Source organism: Excalfactoria chinensis, chromosome 7 (assembly GCF_039878825.1).
Source record: "Excalfactoria chinensis isolate bCotChi1 chromosome 7, bCotChi1.hap2, whole genome shotgun sequence".
NCBI lineage: Eukaryota > Metazoa > Chordata > Aves > Galliformes > Phasianidae > Excalfactoria > Excalfactoria chinensis.
Genome location: NC_092831.1, coordinates 16245992 through 16266879, shown reverse-complemented (window position 1 = coordinate 16266879; position 20888 = coordinate 16245992). Strand labels below are relative to the sequence as shown.

General features: G+C 38.5%; 1 protein-coding gene across 10 annotated transcripts in view; it reads right to left on the bottom strand.

The window, feature by feature from the left end:
* Positions 1-29: 29 nt before the first annotated feature.
* CSRNP3 (cysteine and serine rich nuclear protein 3) overlaps positions 30-20888 on the bottom strand; it is a 93663-nt gene continuing 72804 nt past the window's right edge. For all 10 annotated transcript variants that reach the window (XM_072341293.1, XM_072341284.1, XM_072341288.1 and 7 more), the window contains 3 exons: positions 15864-16123; positions 10813-11109; positions 30-9728 (listed from right to left, as the gene is read on the bottom strand). In XM_072341293.1, the coding sequence (XP_072197394.1) occupies positions 8688-9728; positions 10813-11109; positions 15864-16123 (1598 nt within the window). In that variant the 3' untranslated portion in view covers positions 30-8687. The remainder of the gene's footprint in view (positions 9729-10812; positions 11110-15863; positions 16124-20888) is intronic.

Below are 20888 nucleotides of genomic sequence, written 5' to 3'. Positions count from 1 at the left end.
AGATGCACAATGCACCGGCAGCCATGATGTAACGTAGAAACCTGTTTTACTTCATTGCAAACAAATGGACAATATATATTGTACAATATATAATAAAAATACAGCCAATACGAGTGCCACTAGTTAACAAAAAGAACTAATGTTAAGACTTAAAAATGCTCATTTCTGTAATATATACACTGCAGTAATAAGCCACAATAAATACATCAAATTCCATATCATTCATAATAAATACTGAAAATATAAATACAGAAGAATACAGTTAATTTGAATAAATTATTACAACATAAGGTCAGGATTAAGTTCTGTTGAATATTATTGTAGCTTATATTACCCTTTGGCATCTTTGATGTTACGACTTATTTAAGAAAGAGAAGAAACTAATTAAGGAAATGCGTAATTCATGAAGCTTTAAATTATTTCCATGTATGGATTTTAAGATGAAATTTCCTTTGCTTCTTCAAACAGTGTAGAAGCAGCAGTCCATTTCTGTATGTTGAGAGCAACATAATTTTTGTATGCAAGATCAGCTGTCATGGAAAATGTTGGTTTCTTACCATAATTATTTTCCTCGAAAGTTATTGAAGCTGGATGTAATGTACAAATTTTAAACAAATGGCTGCAATTTCACCACAGTTTTAGTCCCACCTGAATGTATTAAGTCTGAAAGACCATCAACTTTTGCACCAATGCTGTGGTGTATTCTTTACCACTTGCCCCGAACCCCCAAAATTTCCAAAGCAGGTTCATATTTATATGGGAAACATATATATACAGAAACATGAATCTTTAAAAAAAACAACAAACCAAACAAAAAATAAAGAAATAAAAACCCAGGATTGGAACACACAGTAGAGGTTTGACATAGTTCGTATTTTTTAAAACAAAGAAAACATTTCAAACATAAAAATGTAATTTATATATATATGTGTGTGTGTATTTATATAGATATTCTTTACAAAATTTCTAACTACTGGCTGCAGGTGGAAAATGAAAATACCAAACTGCAGTGTTTCATGTTATTAACGAGTACATCTGTATTAATTTTATTTGCAAAAGGTTATTACACCAGAATGCAGTTTTAACTTAAAAGATGGACTTTACTAAGACATTATGACAGGCTGAGGCTCTCAGGAAAGAATTTGTAACCTACAGATTTTGACTATTTTTGCCCCGTTAAATGTCTAGCGCTTATTTTACATCAAACACTTTTAAAAACATGTTTTACAAACTACACTTCAGACATATTTCCACAGAAGTGCCTACATCAGTCAATTAAAAGAAGGACCCCGTTGTTAAGCATTGTTTATGTGAGCATTGTTATGTGAAGCTCATGTGGTGGTATTTGTTGTAGAAATAGAATGTTTTAGAATGTGTGTTTTTTAGAAAAATAGCACGCTGCCTCGTGGTGGTTTTTTTAAGAGAACTAGCTGCCAGTGCACGTCATGCTGCCATCTTGTCAAGAAGCGAAACCCTTTGCTGAGCACGCCTATCAGAAACTGCTGAGCGGGTGGCTGTTTTATCCCAGTATCCCAGCAAGGGTGAACTTTGCCTATCATTAATTCAAACCTTGAATTTCATTTTTAAGTAAAGAACCACATTTTTAAAAAGCTTCAAGTATAGAAAGCTGGAAGAATTAGCTGCCGTAATGTACTAAATCTCATTAAAAACCCCCAAGCTAAAATGCTAATAGAAAGGACACCTATTTCCTTTTTGCTTTTAGTGTCTGTTATCTGACGTTATACCAGAGCACAGGCCTGGGAGTGAACTCAGTGATACTGAGAATGACCTGGCGGTTGATATATGCAAAGAAAAGACATGGTAGTGTTGCTTCAAGGATTTTACTTTTCTTTGTTGTTTTTATCCCATGCTTTTGGATAAGTCTTTTATGCAATGTCTGCCCACATACGATTGCTGTTGCAAATCAACATTTCTTCTCTGCAGGAAGTTCATGCTGATTTTAAAACATTACAAGCAACAGAATTCATTTTATGAGCTAACATGACCAAACATGTAGTGCACAGGCATATGCTTTACCATCCTTGCTCTGGGGATATCTTCATTTCCTATTTTCTGTATTTTTTTCTCCTATATCTTGTTTTCTTTTACCCTTTAGGAAAAAAAAAGTCCTTATCAGTGTATCTCTTACCTTCTTCCCTCTTTTCCTCTAAATTGACCTTTCTGTCTTTCCCTTGCTCACCCCAGGGTGTATCTGCCCGTGCCTCAAGACACAGGATTATCTTGATGCTCATCACAGAACAGCGCTGTTACTTTGTACCTTCCACCATTCTTCTTGCCAGTAAAGAAAAGCTAATCCTGTCTTCATGGCTTGTTGCAAATGGACACAGTTAGAGATGAACTACAGGTAAGTCATACTTATTTGACTTAGTTCTATTCTTCTAGAAATTCACAAAATACCTCAAGAAAACTGAAGTGTAACAACTAAGATTCAAATGACAGTGATTTAATAAGTTAATGGAGTTGTGCTAACCCTGAGTGAAGGATTATCATCTTCTCAGCTGAGAATAACACAGAGAATAGCAAACATGATTCTCCAGGCAGAGACCTTCTGCATACTGGGTGTCCTCCTAAGCACTGAGAACATATAACAGTAGAGCAGTACACATCTTTTTTTTTTCTCTTCCCCCCCGTACCAGTCACTCTGGTTTTGTAAAAGGTACTTTTCATTTATTATTAGGGAAAATATTCTGCAAAAACTTTTCTTTCCTTAGGTGATGTTTTTTCTGCTTTCCTTAATTTTAGATATTTATCCTGTACTAGGCTGTGCCATATCAAGCATGCCACTCTGGATCTACATGCATCTACATAGATCTACATGGATCTACATAGGAGGATCCCCTTGCACATCTGCAGTCCATGGGGTAGGTTTCCTTCCTGTTTGTTTGTGTGTATGACAAAGGAGGGCCTGTAGGGAGACCCTATGGGGTCCATTCCTGATTACTGTTTATTCGGAGCCAGTGAGGGGGATGACATCTTTTCACCACAGTTCCAATTTGTCTGCATGTTAACATAAGTGAAAAATAAAATCAGCTCTTCTCCCTGGGTAAGGGGTAATGCAGAGGACACGAGGACACCAGTGTTGCACTTAGACTCACATGAAGTTGTTTTTGATGAAAAGCCTTACTGTAAAACAGACTTTTTTCTAGACACTAAAATTCAGGGAGGAAGGAAGGAATAAAAGCGAGATGACTGCAAAACAGGGAGATATAATAAGAACATCTGATTTATGAAATACGCAAAATTCTTGATACCAGCCATTAGCAAGGCAGAAAGTTCTCCAGGTTATTGCAGCTTTTCTCCTTCTTAAATAAGAACTATACTCTGAAATTTATTATCGACCAAATTAAAAGCTTCCTCTGATGTAGGAGGAAAAAGAGACAGCAAAAAGGAAGCAATTATGAAGAACTTGAGCACGTGTTCCTTCAGACATCTTTACAACTAGGCACTGCTTATTTATCACTTTGTAAGGTTTGCGCTTTGGATTGCATGCCACTTGGAGAAATTAATTATTAGCACATAAACACTGATTACTGAGAACAGCAAAAAATTAAGGTATACTTTTAAAAAGAAATACTAAAAAAATAGGAGCTATTAAAATGCTGAGATTTGTCATGCCAATGAGCGCGTTAATGATCTCAATTCATTGTGTGCAGATGTTTTGAAAATAACAGGAACTTGAAGCATTTTTAAAAAATAGGGCTCAGATTAAATATTTTAGCAATAAATTCTATAGAAAATATTATGAGTTAATTTGAGCTTTTCTAAGTATTTTACAACAAATGCTCTGTGACTGTGTTGAAGTCGGTGATAAAATCAGTCTTTAGCCCCAGTAGGAAAGCGTAACACCCCTAAACAGCAGAGGATTTCCAGTATCGTTCTATTGTGCCTTTTCCTGATTGCCTCAGGAAAATAAACTTGCAAAAAGCGCTTGAGTTCAGGTAACTCCTGAGTTGAAACACTGGAGTTTATTGTTTAGCAGATGCCTTTAAAACTTTATTGCAGCTCCAACTGCCTCTCCTGCTTTAGCTCAGAGTGAGGGTACCTACGTTGCCACTGGAATGGCCCTGGCAAGGAATTTCAACTGACAGAACTCAACCAGGAAAAGAAGATAAGCATGGGAATAGGACTGCCTGTTGCTGCTGTCATTGGCAAACTAAGATCTTGCTGCTCAACTGTAGCTGCTAAACAAGTAAGTCAAGCTTTTTTTCTAATTTTCACAGTTTTCACTGTAGAATTTATTATTCTATGTTTGCTTATTAATGTTGTCCATAAAAGATGACCTTGCTTTTGTTGTGTTTCACATTAGTGATGAAATTTGTACTCATTTCTGAGCTGAACTGGAATTTACCGGGAAAGTGGCTTTAGTTTGCAGAAGAGAAATTTAGTTGTGATGCCAAAGAAAAAAGAAGAAAAAAAGGTTATTCAGGCTGTTGTCTTGAAATGTTTTAATCACAGCATCTCCAAGTACCTCGCAACCCAGAGTCGTGGTGTCACTTCCAAGTAACAGAGCACGACTAAGCCAAAGCCAAAGGTACCCAGGTCTCCTTTGTATTAGCCCGGTACTCTGTCCGGTGTTGCACATTTCTATCAAAGTATCATGAACATCTGAAATATTCAAAAACATACCATGTTTTGTACATAAACGTAGGTTCTCAATTTTTAAGAAACGATTTGTCTTTAGTGAAGACATCCTCTAAGTTGGCTGTAGGGCAGGAAATAGCTACAAGATTGATTTAATAGCACGTTTACTGAAGTACAGTGCTCAGGTAAGATTAGGAACTGGATCTGGATTTATTAGCAATCCAGTGGATAACAGCATCATGAGTGTTACCTGCATTGTCTGTATGACTTATAAAAAGGCAAGATAGCATTGCTAACACTGTTAACTCATCAGTTAGCGGGGAGGTGAGTGGGCTGAACCGCATTTACAGCAAGTGATGGTAAGCAGCAGCCTTAAAAGACAGAAATGTCTACTCAGGGGATTCATTAGCAACAATTTACATAAATGTAAGACAGTAAAACTTCACAGAGTTCTTATCTAATGGTGCACAGCTGATAAAAAAAAAAAAAAAAAAAAAAAAAAAAAAAGAAAAAATCAGAAAGCTTCGCTGGGAACCTTTTGATTTTTTTAAGTGTGTTTCAGTGGGTTTGAGTTGAATTCAAACTCTTAGGAAAAAATATACTGCACTTTTGCCAGAAAAGTGCTGATTTTATTTTTAACATCTGTTAAAGCTTTATTCATAAACTCTAACAATGCTTTTTTCCAAGAGAGGCAAAGTTCACCTTAGGAGCAAAAAGGCGTTCAGTTTTATGTGTTGTTCTATTGATTTTCTGTGTGAAAATTCAATTTGAACAGAGGGGGAATTGCTTTTGTCGTTATGTATTTTTCTGAACTACCTCACACAATCATAAATTATCTGCCAGTTCATTACCTGACTTCTTTTGAGTGCTTATCAGTAGCGAAATACGTTAGGAGAAAAAGCTGATACAGCCATCAGTAAAGTAAACTTTTCCAAAGATGATAAGCCGTATCTATACAGAAGCAAATACTGCCATTCATCATTTAATAATATAATACTTTTAGCACATAGAAATAAGCTTGCCCCAAATGATATGACTGTTTACCAGTATTAACTAACTGGGAAATGGAATGCATTGTATATATGCATTAGCCCAGAATATCAGATTAAAACACACTTCAGCCCATGATTTAAGTTTATTTTTGCTTCTGTGAAGATTTCTTTGGTCTTCTAAGCAAAACATGAAAACATCTGATCAAGGAGTATGAATCTTGACGCTGAGCTGATTTCTACAGCTAACTCAGGATTTATTATCTATAAACTAGAGTATCTGTCTATCTATCTGTTCTGGGCAGGGCTGCAGAATTAGCTACTGTTAAGCAAGGGCAAAAATCAGAGCAAACATTCCTTGGCCTGCTCATGACTGTCTTTATGCTGTCTTTAAGCTCCTTCTTACCCTGTGCTGTACAATTTTGAGAATTCAGCTGTGTTCACCCCGTGCCCCCACAGCACGTGCATCTAAGTGTACAGTAATACATCTGAGTACTCAGAAATGTATCGAGGAGGCCTGGGCTCTGACACCAGTGCCAAGAGAAATACAAAGTAACTATTCTCTCAATATTTTAAAGCGAACTTTTATCGAGTTAATCACTTACTGTGCTTGCTAATGTTATTAAAGATATTTTTCATTTGGAAGCATAGGGGCCAAGAAAATAATCTCTTATTGCTCAGTAAGGGGGTGAATAATGAAACAAAAAAAATACTTTGTTTAACTTTCCCCTGAGAGTAATACCCTGGTAACGTGTGCATGATGCTCCAGGAGCCACCATGCTGAACTTAAAATGCTGCTACTGATTCACAATTGTTCTGCCAGCTCAGGAAGGAAGTTGTGCTTTTGGTGCTGGTGTTGTGAGACTGCCTGATTTTAGCCTGCTGTTCATGCAGGATCCCTGTATACAGAGACTTGTAACACTTGCTGTAGAACATCTGGACAGAGTAACACTACTCTTATTTTATCATGTAGGACCTTTTATGAACTAAGGTGTTTCTCTTTAAAGATGGGTATTTGCCATATGGAAGTGGAGAACACGTGCGTTTACCTGGCTACTCAGCCTGTACAGAAAGAGATTAGAGTGACTACGAGCAGCAGGGCCTAAGGAACTGCTGAGGCAGTTAATCAACATGACTGCACTCTTCCAGTACACGAAGTATGCAGAAACTATGGAATATCCAGTCCCAGGAGAAGCAGGATTTTCTGATGCAGTTTGGGAATGATAAAACAATGTGTAGGACTTGTGGAAACAAACAAAAAACCTTTCCGATTACTACATGGGGTAACAATATTTTGTAGATTTAGCATAGAAAATTAGAAAATGCTGACTTCAGTAAATGAGATGCACAGGTCCCAGTGCAATAATTAAGTTCCTTTTTTAAAAAGCATGTTTTAAATCTGGGAATTTTTCTCCTGCAGTACTATACGTGATGCTGTAAAGAGCTTCTAACCAGAAGAGCCACTGTCACAGAGCTCGAATTCATTCTCAGCTTACATGCATACAGCTAACCATCAAGATCTGACAGGTGAAAAATAAAATGCTGATCCTTATTTTGGCAAAGAGATCTTCACTGCAACTATACTTGATGTATGATAATATTTCATTATTAGAATAACATTAAAATGGCTTCTGAGATCAAAGTCTGTAGAAATTACCAGTGTCCAGATAAGCAGGCTACAGTACATTTGCTTTTCTTGAAGAAATTGAATTTCCATTTAATTTTAGAATAAATGGAGTACAAAGGAATGGATATCCATATGGTGTATGTGCTATTCTGTTTGCAGACTTTAGCAGATGTAAAATCTCTGTAGCTATGTTTTGTCATGGACTATACTGATCCTTAATTAGATCAAGTGATTCAAGTGACAGTCTGCAGTCCACAAAAACCTTTGTATTTCATAAAAACTGCTAAATAGGAAAACATAGACCCTTCCACGTGACTTTCCGTGCTTCGTTTAAACTGTGATCAACAAGACTCTTTTGCTTGTAAGTTGTATTTTGTTGCTGTAGGGTTTTTTTTGTTGTTTTTTTCTGAAGTACCTACTGACTGACTGACTTATTCATAAACTGGCTTGGGAAAACATCCAAGTTTTGCTACAATGGACTTTAAGATCTTACATACACCTCAGAGCCTGGAGCTATGGCATTTCTCCAAAATAGTTCACAGTTTCTGCAGTTGAAACATAACTGCAAAATGGCACTAAAGTGCATAAGTAAGTATCTGAATGTTTGCTGGGCTAAAAGGTGCTGCGCAAGCTTAATCTACTGCTTTGCCATTAATATACAAGATGGTTTTTCTTTGGGAAGGGGTGCTAGTTCTGGAAATACCACTGATTTTAGTTTTGATGGAGGATTGTCTACTTTTCACCTTTCCAAAAGACGTACCTGCCCCCCTGTCTGACTCTTTTGTTGGTCAAGAACAGTAGAAAGAGAAAACAGTACTCTAGAAATGCATTTTAAGTTAAGTTAAATACCATTTCTTTCTGATAAATTAAAAAATACATGGTACTCCAGATGAAAACTGGTCATGCTCTTTCTTACTAGCTATGGATCGTCTGTTCAAATGAACATGCTGTTCATTTTTATCAAAACATGAATACTAAACTACCATAAATAAAATACATACAGTACAGAACAATTAAAACTTTTTGTACAGTAATTACTTTTACATTAAAGTTATGTTCTTTTTTTTCAGGTACGTTGAAAATTAGGACTTTAAACATGATTATTTCAAACTATCATTTTTAACAATCTTGCACAGGCCCGACAATCAAAAACTTGAAGCTTTGATTCAGATAGCTTGGCAGGTTTCACATATTTGACAGGTAGGCTACTTTGAAATATGTTAGGTGTGGGGTTTTTTACTTACGTGCTTGACTTTTATCAAAAGACAGTCTGATGTTGGTCTGCTTTTTTAATCTTTACACGAGCAGATTCTGCGCAGTGCCTCTGGCAATGTAGCTTGAACGTGTGTCTGGAACATTGACTATAGCCGAAGTGTTGTCTACCTCTTAAAAAAAAAATATTAAGATTCTAGGAAATCCAATTTGAGTGCATTTTATTACAGGAAGTCAGTCTTAGAATAATTGTAATATTAAACAGGTACTGTTTCTACCACTGGTGATTTGATGCACTCTTCGTGCAGTCTACTCTTTTCTGGGAGGACTAGTGAATTCTCAGCAGGGTGCTCTTGTACACGACTCTCGCCGTTCAAAGCTGAAACAAATCCATCTTGAGAAGGACCTTTCAAGAATGAGTGAAATTCCACTTGAGGGTGACTTGGCCTATGCTCAGTGTATAAACTGTTACATGGAGCACTGCTATCACCTTCAGAAGATGAGCAGCAAACAATCACTGAGGGGTTTGCAGAAGGGTAATGAGGGCTGCTAAAAGTTTCCTCTGATTGCCGCGTGTAGTCAACAAACTGTTCTGAAGTCATGCTGTAAGGCACCAGAGGAAGGCTGCCGTTCTTGACAGCATCCCTGTCTGAGTAAGTCTCACCAATCTGGTTAGCAGTGCCAGCAACATGGTTCTCTATTTGGTAATACAGATTTGAAGAGTTAGTATAGTATGAGGCATTTTTAGAGTGGTTTTCATGCACAGCAGTTCCATCAGAGTAGCAAAGGACAGAAGGAAGAGGCACCATATCAGCATGGGAACTCATACTTTCTACAAAGTCATCTGCTTTTTCTTCCTCATCATCTTCCTCATCTTCCTCTTCCTCTTCATCATCATCTGATTCACTAGGGGCTAAACTCTGAGTGCTAGAATCAGTAACTCCGCTACAAAAGCTACTCCCATCTTCCTCTTCCTCCTCTTCCCCAGGGCAGTCCAAGTCCTCGGCTGACTGAGAATGCATAACTGCAGCCTGAGGTTCAGTTTCAATCTCAAAATTTTCTGCAATTGAATATTCAACCGGATGGGGTCCCGGACTCATAGAACTAGTGTGTGCACTTATCTCACTGTGGCAGCCATTTAGTGATGGAACTTGCTGTTCTCTATTTTTCTCCAATTCAAGTTTCATTATTGTGTGCAAAAAGTGAGTCCGTACACGGATAGGATTAAATTCAATTCTACCTGCTGTATTGCTACACCCTTCTTTAGTGCAACCGCATGGAAAAGACATACGATCCACCTTTTGAAAAAGAGAATACAGATTAACAATACTTAGCATAAACCTGGTCATCACAGAACCTGGAAAGCCTAAAAAATAGACAGGAGTAAAGTGGGATTCACTTGAGGAAGTACTTGTAAGAATAAGCCATGTCAAATACCCATCTGTCTCACAATATTCATCTGAAGTATAGAAAAGTGCGACTGAATCCACAAATCAAGTAGTTCTATTAGACAGCATAAGGTCTATGATTTTTATCTACGCTGTAATACCTAAACATCAAATGTGATGCAGAAGAAAGCCATATGAAGCAATCTAGTACATCTTCCCAAAATGTGAAGATGAAAACAAGAGCAGCAAAGGGAATATATTATTTAGAATAGCAGAGAAAATTTAGCTGGGATTTAAGAATTGATGAAAAAAAATGCATTTAGAGAGAAATCAACTCAGCTGCATAACAGCTACTTGTGGTTATTAGCAGAAACCATCTTTTAGGGAATTCCTATTTAGGGACATTTACAGCTGTATGTACAATATGTGATACCGCTAAATCTGCAGAGAGAAAAAAAAAACTACCTGCTATGTTTTGTTGCCTCCATGCAGTTTTCATGCTTGCATGTTAAGTATCGTGCATGTTAAGGAAAGGACAGTACTGCAGTTTGACTTACTTATTACTTTCTCCTGAATTTGGATTATAATTCACATTTGGACAGCATGTGAATTGTCTCTAAAACAAAAGCTACATACCCTTGTGAAATCTGCAGGCTACTGATTCTTCTGTTTCCATTTGCATGTTTAGATAAAGGCCAAAGGGGAACATGAGGAGGAAAACATGTATTTATGAAAAAAATAATACTGAACAGCAAATATATGCCTAAACTGATCATGAAAGAACATAAAGATGTTTAAAATGAAAAATTATACTGCACACTGCATACTCTTAAATCCAAGCCTTAAACTAGTTTAAGATCCACAAGCATTACTAGTTAATAATTCACTTAATAACCTTTCAGTACTTACCACCTTAGCAAAAAAGTGTATATGCGCACACCCCTCCGACCCCTTCCCTTGCTAGTTAAATAATGATGGTAATATAGACATTTACCTGACACTTTATGCCTGCAAGACTGCAAGTGCAAGTTTCTGGATCACAAAACACACGGCAGTCACAGCCACAATCCTCTCTGGACAGCCGGATGGCCCGCAGCTCATGTTTTTCTTCCACATCAATCTTCTTCACTCCAGAAGCTCGTAGCAGTGCCCTTCGTTTTTTTGTTGGCAGGGGTTGTAGAAAGAAATACTCATCTACTTCTGTGTTGTCCAGATCAATATCATCGTCAGAAATGTCATCCAGTGTCAATGTATTAGCCTCTTCAGATTCCACTGTACCATTCTTTGTCATCTGTTACACAGAACAGTTAACAAGGTGCTTTAGCAACAGACACAGAGCTGTCATGTATCTGTATATATATTTATTTATATATATGTGTGTAATAAATTAATTATGAATGTGGAAAGCTGTATGTAAGGAAACAAAACAATAAGAAACAATATTCTTATGTCGAACAAAGCAGTCCTGAATCTTACCTACAACACTCTTGCTGCTTTTATTATGTTCCCAACTGTGTTAGCATTTTCCATTTGCTATTTGTGTTGCAGAATCTTTTAGATTCTGCCATTTGATAGCATAATTGAATTACTCAATGGTGAACTCCTACTGACGGCCTACTTCTTTTGTAATTGCAGTTTTGTGTTTATAATAACTGTATAAGACAATCGCAGAGGAAAACACTCATTATTTCTGACTTGTACAGTCAGGTTAAAAGTGATACTCATCCCCCTCAGATGGGAGGAGGGATTCTGCAGTATTCTGACTGCAATGCTTATACAGCATACGTAACATGCACATGTTACACAAGGAAGATCTCTCCCTGGGTCAGTAATTATCCTGTCTTAGCAATTCAGCACCATATTTATTTAATGCAGGAGTGTTCTACCTTTACAGGCATTATTGTGTCTTTGCATTTTATTCTTCTTCTGTAAGCGCAGCCTTCAAAGCTTAGTGCCTTCATTTTAGTTCATGTTTGAACTTACTTACCGTGTCTGTTATCCTCGTTTTTACATGCATATACATTCATCTCTTTCTTCATCTGAAATGCAGGCATGTTCAAAATGTCCTCCCAAACTACCTTTATATTGTTTTCTCACTCTATTACCCATTAATCGCCTTCTTTTACAGTGCCCAGGCACCCTACATGAGGGACTCAACATATTAGTTCAGCAAGGTAGAATAAACAACATTAAAAGTATTTTTCTGTATTCTTTACAGTGAGAGACAGGTAAACTCACAGAAAAGTTCAGAGCATCTTCATTCAACTGTCTGAAGGCAGTGGGGGGGATTTCCCCCAGTACATGCGCTGCTCAGGCTGAACATGCAGATGGTAGCCTTAGTTTTTTTATTCTTCCTTTTTTTGTTACCTGGATAGAACTAAGTATCCTCTGTGTTGCTTTGGTCTTCTTTTCCCATTCAGTAGAAAAATGGCTTACTTCTAATTGCTCCCATCACAAATCTAAGCAGTTCAAACAAGTCCTTAAGCAGATGACCATTATTTAATTGTTTGTCATAATTTAAATTTGAAAGTAGGGAACAATTCTAATTCCTGCTTTGTGATTATTTTTGTCATGATTATCAGCTTCTACTGATGAGGTAAATACTTGAACCGCTCAGCTTACAAAACGCATCTACAGAACCATGCCCAACCTGTCGCATATTTCTCCTCCTCCTACAAAGCTTAATAGCATTGCTAAGTAGTGATCAAGCATTAAGGAGTGACTTCTAGTCAGGTGCTGCGTGCATCCCGCAGACTGCCAAGTCACACGTGTAGGCATCAAGTGAGATTAGAGAGCAATTTGTAATTTCAAAGCACCTCAGCTCCTTTTCACTCCTTTGCTGGATGACTCCCTTGTGGTCTCTGATTTTTTTCTCCATTTTGTCATGCAAAGAACAGATGAATTAATGAAACTGAAAGCTTTGAACATTACTCAAACAGTTAATTGGTGAACTATAGATAGATGGAAGATTATCAAGAACCATCAGATATATTGTTCAATTCAAAACCTCAGGACAGCATTATGTTTTCTTCTTGCCATAACATGTCTTATCTGAATTAAGCTTGATACGCAGACAGGTAACATTTTCCTCATAAAGCTAAAGGTTAATTCATAACAACAGGACATGGCATGGGCTGATGGACTCATGAAGAGTTTGCATGAAAATCCCTCTCATAAAAGGTGCCAAATTCAGGTCAGATACCTTCGCCTGCCCTGGCTGGAATTTCTCTCTTACAATTTCACACAAAAGAAACCAACACAGAAAACATATTTTTAGTTTCTCCTGCAGTTCACTGTACAAAAATTGATGATAATTTCATATCATACCACTACTGGCCTTCATTAGTGTTGTCCAGCAACATGAACCCAGCCAGCTACAGATTTCTGCAAGCTCCAAGACAGGACTGGAAAATGGAATATTCTACCTTAATACTACAAGTAGTTTACCAACTATTGATGGTTCCATGGTTTCAGTTCAGTCACATATGTCTAACACAGTCAGTGTACTGAGACTTTCCTGTCTTTGAAACTGTTAAGCATAAATGCATGTGAAAACACGCACCACCATCATCACATTTAGGTTTCATAAGATTACCAAGCTTATAGAAAACCGCAAAATAGCAGATATTTGTCACAGCAACTACTAAACGTTTTACCGTTCCTCAGTGATTCTTCTCAGGCACATTCCTTAACACTCAACAGATGGGAAAAGGGCTAGAATGTTCTTTACAAAAGACAAACCCACATCCTCTTCCATTTGTCTTGTTTTCAAAATAAGTACACTCTGTGCTGATTTACCTACTGGTCTGCAGACTCAGGGGCTTTAACTCCACTTGGGGTCACGCAAATCATTTTAAAATAGCTTATAATCTGAAGAGACTTTATGAATAAGCAATATAAAGTACTGCAGCTAACCCGTTGTGTTTACTCATACCATTTCTGCAAATGACAGCATGTTTAAAGTAAAGCCTACCTTGTACCTTTCATCTTGACAAGATGGCTTTTATGCTCAGATTGCCATTAAAACTTTCACACTCTGCTGCTAACAGTGTTTATGCCACTGTCAGCAGTGCTTACACCAAAGTGCTGCTTTTACATGACTACAGTGACTTCAAGGTGACTGTAAAGTCTTTATCATCTGCTTTTAATTAACGGGGATTTCTTATTTGGCGCCTCGCTTTTAGCAAGTAAAAATAACAAACAGTACCTAACGTTACAAATATGCGATTCCAAAATGTTCTTATCTCTTTTTTCTTTCTTTAAACAAGCTGTACAGAGCAATGTGTTCTACCCTGCATATTGTAATCCAATGGAAAAAATTAATCTGAGAAGCTGAAATTTAAAAACAGAACAAACCACAGAAAATACCACTTTCTGTTTGCACAGTCATCCTCAATCAGTCCTTCAATCAGTCCGATCAATCAGAACAAACACTGCTTTCCTTCATTCCTTATTCATTTCTCAGTGCAGATGTGCAGTACTTTAGAACCAACCACTGTCTGAGCACCTTAGAAATCTACAGCCTTTCCTGTCTGCATTCATTTAGAAACCAAGTGAATGGCAAAACAGCTCTTCCTGGAAGTCAGCCAAGGGATCTACTCAGAGTCACAGCTCAATTCCCACTTGGTACTCTGAAGATCCTGCGATGTTTAGAGGCATAATCTCTACACAGCAATAAATCCTTAACTCCAGCCTTTTGTTCCCATCCTGTCAAAACATCTGTCTTTTATTTGCCTCTGTCCTCAGTGGCTTTATGTTTGTGGGTTTGGTTTTTCTTTTTCATAAAAACAATTCAAATGCTATCAATTATAAAAGAATCTGTTTTTCTATTTGAACAACAACAAAAAAAGTCTGAATAAAAACTAACTGTAGCAGTAAGGGTCATATGCACTAATTCAGGTATTCAGACAGACAGAGGTTATAACACCATTCATTCTAGGGGAAAAGGGCAAAGAGATTTGAGGGTACCCGCTTGCTCTGCACACACATAGTAGTATCTGACAAAGCACTACAGTATCACACAAGGAGCAGGAGCTGTGGAGCACAGCAGTTCAGCCACAGTTCAGCTTTGTTCACTCTTAACTACAGAACTCATCTGAAAACAAACCCAAAATACAGGTAACATGTGCCACCAGACTGGAGGTTTTTCGTTCACTAAAGAAAACAACAAAACCTGAGATTTTGCTACCAGATTGAAAGACACAGAAGGGACACTTCAAAAAATGCAATCTCCCTCTTCACAAATACAGTTTCCTTCCTCTACTCTGCTAAATTAAAAAGGACAGCTTCAAAAGTACAGTTAGGCTGAGCTGATAAAGCAAGTTAATTTGTCATAGTATCATAGTATCGTGCAAGTTGGAAGGGACCTTAGAGATCATCGAGTCCAACTCCCGGGATTCGAGCCCTCTGTGTAGCAGAGCAGCACTTCTACCCCCTGCTCCACAGGGGGGGATTCGAACCCGGGCCCCCTGGTGTTGCAAACGGGAATTCTACCGCTGCGCCACCGGAGGCACACAATTTGTCCAGTGTATATTACTTAACAGACAACTTTTGGTGAAATACTAAAGAGGAATGATTGTATAAATTGATACATTAAAACATTTTCTGTATTGCTGTCCCCTACTTTTTGCCAAATTCAGTCAAATTGGCAAAGAAAATAAGGTGCTTTGCTTTCTGCACTTAAAATGTTGTCATTCCTTTGTCTAAATAGGGCACTCTGCCAGGGCACAGAGGCAGTTCCAGACTCTAATTTCAGACTGACTTCCAGTGCCTCTCTGCCTTTGTCATCTTCTCTGTGGAAAACAAAGTAAACAACCACATCGCTCTAAAGCACTTTAAGGTACACGTTAGCGAGAGCTACATCAGTCCTTCATAGTATCAAAAAATATGTATCTTCAGAGAAATCAAATAAAGAAGAATGCAATTGCTTCCACTGAAATTAGAGTTGAAAGTGGTTTTGTTTAAAAGATGCACACTGGGCCCCATACAACTCTGACTCTGCTCATGAAAATACATAAGGCAAGGCTCAAAGTTAATGAGTGTTACCTTTAATTTTAGAGAATTGAGTTTTTCTTCCCTCAGGTGCTCTCGCAGCATCTCCCGGTGAAGCCTCTCCTGCTCCATCGCAAACTCTCCAAGCGTGTACTGGCGCACACTGTTGTGGCGAGTGGACATTCCCAGCGTGCTTCCCCCTTGGCTGGGAACACTGGTGAAGCCTTGCCTTCTCGTGAAGTAATACACAGTAACACAGTTAAAATGGACATTCTTTGTTCTCTTCCGCTTCTCTCTCTTCAGGATCGAAGAAGCTGGAACACATACAGATCACATTAATGGTTACGTTAATGAAAACTTGCAATCACAGCAAATGTGCCACTTGAGTACTTCAGTGTCTCTTAGCATGTACACGCGACCATTCAGGGAGGTGCAGTTTAAGTGAGGTGATGAGAGTTGAGAAAATTACCGTATATGCAAACCCTGAAGCCATTACAAACTGCTACAATCATTAACCCTATTCTCTACTTTAGGACAGTAATTCTTGCCTAGAACAGTTGTTTTCCAATAGCGTTTCTTAAGTTTTATTTTTTTATTAAGGAAGCAAAGCAAACAAATCCCCCCCAAAAAATTCTTCTTACACTGCCACCTCAAAGAGACTGATCCACCAGCACACAAAACAGACGTTGCATATGACAGCAGTGAGGACAGCAGCAGCTCAGCCTCTCACAGACCTGCACACACCACTGGAATGTAGAACTCCAGCAGTGCTTTGCTAGCCCATCTTTAAAGCACTGGATCACCTGCAGAAAAGACTTATACTTTAACACATGTGAAATTGGTGTTAAATAAGCTACAAAGGCAGTACATTTAGTGTTTCAGACTCTGAAATTTATATTATCATAAAATCAGATATTTTCTAGAATCTCATACGCACAGAATGGAACTGGGTGATCTTTGTCCTTTCCAGTCCCCTGCCATGGGCAGGGTTGCCACCCACAGTCAGGCGGCCCAGGCCCCCATCCAGGCCAGGCAAGCAGTCCCAGTGCCTCATCACCGTCTGAATAAAGAATTTCCCCCTAACATCTAACCTTCAGTCCTATCACTGTCTATCCGTGTAAAATTATCTTCTGATTCCCCTCGCACTCTTGCTGAGTTTTTCCTACAAAAACATGCAGTTTCATGTGAAAAGGATTTATTTAAAAATAAAAGCCAGATTTTAACGACACTTTAAACTCCTTTCAGTGATACAGATCTCTCATTTCTCACTGGTAACAGTGGTAAGTCTTTATTGCAAAATAAGAGACACAAACAGAGTAAGAGACCCTCCTTGATTTTTAAGACTCATCAGCAGTCCAGTTCATTTAATTCACTGCAAAATGACAACAGGTTGTCAAGAAAGTAGATAATATGTTATTGCTTTGAAGTTTAAAGGCGACAACTGGGTAAGCACAAATGAGCAACTGAGTTGCTGGAACTCAAGCAGGACTTAAAAGGTGCCCGATCATTTCTGAAAGACTTGGAACCATTCCATAAAGGCTGTAAGAACAACATGATGCATGTTGCTAATCTAAAACTGCACCGTCTTTAGAGGCTGGCAGCACTTGTTGGCCTTCAGCCTCTGTTTTGTAATAGGTTCGGTTTATTGTCACACTTATAACACAGTTCATTCATTTTCCAATTATTAAGTACCAAACTGTTAATCCTCACAAGTGTAAAAACCTCAAACTTCTACATTAAAAAACAAACATGGGATGGGTTAGCTATGCGAGAAAAAAAGGTACACAGGAAAATACATTCTTGTAACTAAATTACCGATGATACGCCCTACTAATACAGTCATAAAAAACATTCTGTGTTCTGTAAAACATTGAAATAATATTATATTTATAAATACTGCCAAGCAGATAAAGGCGCAGTAAATACCATGCACTTCAGTTGTGCTGCAGGTTTGCTAAATTGCAAGTATAAAACAGATAAGTAAGCACATTCATTTTTAGGTCCTCAGTGAAGGATACTGCAGAAAGGTGTTAGGATGTATGCATAAGAAACAGAAATTCTGCTACGTTACACATGCTCAAATTTAATACATTCAAGGACATTCCCTATCAACAGAGCCTGTCAAAAATATGTACACGAAGCTTTAGTAGGTAGATAAGGCTATCGCAACAGAGTGGAGTATTTGACAGCGTTATGTCAATTTTGCATAACATGAGGAGTTGTTGCAATGTACTGAGTTTTTTATATATGTCACAGTTTCAAAACTAAACTTTAGCTATTGGTACGACCAAAATTTTAATAGAGCTTGGCAGATGGATAATTCTGATATCATGACGTTCTCTTTCTTTTAGAATGAAAATATTCCATGAATCAGAAAGTTCTTTGCCTATTGCCCTTACACATAGGAAAGCACATCCTATAATATCCTGCTCCCAGCAAAGAGATGTCTCAGTCATCCTGGATGTGTCCAGGTTCTGATGGAGTATTGATGCCATCTGAATTTCAACTGGATCTTCAGGAAGAAGCATTGACAGCTACTGAAGGACAAGCAGCACTTTTACTACATAAAACAGCCGACCACAAATGAGATGAGACATAAAACTATGGAAAATATCAAAGGAAAATAAATACAGAAGGTTAACCATATATATGTGTGCGTGCTTCATTAGGAGCTACAAGGTAATTGTGCCCACAGATCACACCAGCTACAAAATGCCTTGGAATCTTCATCTACAAACTTCAGCATCTATTACATAACACTTAAATTCATAGCAATCCTTTTAGACTCAGCTATGGAATTCTTGACACAGTTGCTTACTGGCAGAAGCACCAAATGCTGGAAGAAAAGTGCTTCCCTTCTTCTGTCACTTTCTATGGAAGAGCTGAATTGCACTACTTTCTAAAAATAACAAAATCAACCTGAATTTTTCTTTACAGTTTACACACTAATAAATGAAGCTCAGCAGAAGGCTGTGCAATCTAACAAATCCCATCTGGAAAAGAGAAGAATATCATCTATGGTAACAGCCAGACTAGGCGAACAGCCTATCCCACTGTGTGGATTTCCGGGGAGGGGCAGGGACGGCCATGTGAGCACGTGTGTGTTGTCAACATTTACAGCAATTTCATACATCACCATATGTTTATGCCTAAATGTTTGGTCAGCTGTCTCAGTCGGACTGCTGTTGCCATGAGCTATCGTAAAGAACCCATTCATGCGTCTTCCTCAACTTTTTAGTTTTTCTCACTTTCATCAATTAAACTATCGGTGCTACATCGTCAAAGGTTTTGTTTTGCCGCTGACAAAAATGGTGTTAAAATGGAGATAAGCTGAACTCCATGCTGGAATACTCTAACTGCAACAAAAACAAGCACTGTGAGTCCAGCACTATACAACTGTACTGAAGACAGTGAAGTCTGACTAGTTCCTAGTTAAACAAATTATACACTGATCTTATTAAGTAAGATGTAAACATTCAGGGGTCTCAGATTAGATGCAATTATTAATTTCTGAAACTCACCTTATCTTTTGGGTTTGTTTCTGTCTCACCCCAGAGCTTATTAAAGCAAGAGCTGAGGCACTACAAGTAATTCCATTGCCAGCTCTTCTATCCTACTGTTAGGAAAAAATCAGAATGTACTTATATTTCTGACAATGTGGTTTGTAAAAACAGAGGCAAAAGAATACGGGATTGCTCTTGGTTACCCAGAAACAGAAATCAGATATTCCCTTTGTTGAGGACACCATCAGCCTGCTGTCAGTGCGCCTGCAGAGCTGCAACCACCTCAACAAACAGGACCCAAGGAAAGGGCCACAAGTTGTCCCAGAGGAGGTTAAGATCAGACATAAGGAAAAACTTTTTCTCTCAGAGAATGGTCAGGCACTGGAATGGCTGCCCAGGGAGGTGGTGGAGTCGCCATCCCCAGCAGTGTTCAAGAGGCATCTGGATGAGGAGCTACTAGACACGGTTCAGGAGCTCATGGTAGCAATGGTGATGGGAGGACGGATGGACTAGATGATCTTGTTCTTTCCAACCTTGTGATTCTAGGATTCTGTGATTCTGAGTATTAAAGGACATGCAGAGGAACACAGTCAGCCCTGCAAAGGCACCATGCATGCGTTCTGCTGTACTTCCCCAAGTCTCTCAGTCTCTCACTACTTTCATGTGATTTCTCAAAGGAAATCAGTATTATATATCAAAAGGAAATGTTAAATATTTTCCAGCATCAGGGGCAGTGCTCTACAGCTCATTCAGTTCTTATTGCTTCAGGTCAACTAAAACATTCTTCAGTCATCTTAGCAGGATTCAGAGCCATGTGCTGTTTGGCATGTTCTGCATCTTAAGCAGTAAGTTTGAATCAGTTCTAATTATTGCTAAGGACACCACTTAACCCAAGACACATCAGAAGGACATACGGCATATGCACTGTAACACACAGAATCTATTACCAGAAGGAAGGATGGTGCTGTTAACATAATTGCTGCTACACTAAATCCGAACAAGGTCTTCGGACAGGGACATCTTCAAAAAGCCCTGCCAGAGTTCACCATCTGAAACAGATGCAACAGCTCAAATGTTGATTTTTTTGCATTTGAGTGATTCAGTTTCTAGGTTTAGCAGAACAGAGCTTAAGGTAATAACCTGCCTGCAGCCCACTGCCTCCTGTGGCATCACGCCTGGTCCCACAGGCCTTCCCAGCTCCGCACGCACCACTCCAGAGCATCTGCTGTGCTTTCCAGGCTGGCTCTGGGCAGTGCTGACCCCATTCATGCAGCCTGCACTCGCAGACACCACTCAGGTTGTCTGCAACACAGCACACTTCTGGGAACTGGGAATCTGCTGTACACAGGCTTCCTAAAGGTCAGGCCAAAACACTTAATGGAAAACTTTCAAATTAAAACACGGATGGTTGGCCAATCCTAGAAACCAACCTGCTCTTTGTTCACACCCTTTTGTTATCCTTGTTTGTGATGTGCATGCACACATACACTGTAGGATGCATCTATTCATCTATTTCTCAGCTATTACCTTCTCTTCCTTGTAGTAGATCTCTTTATCCACACCACTTACAATTACT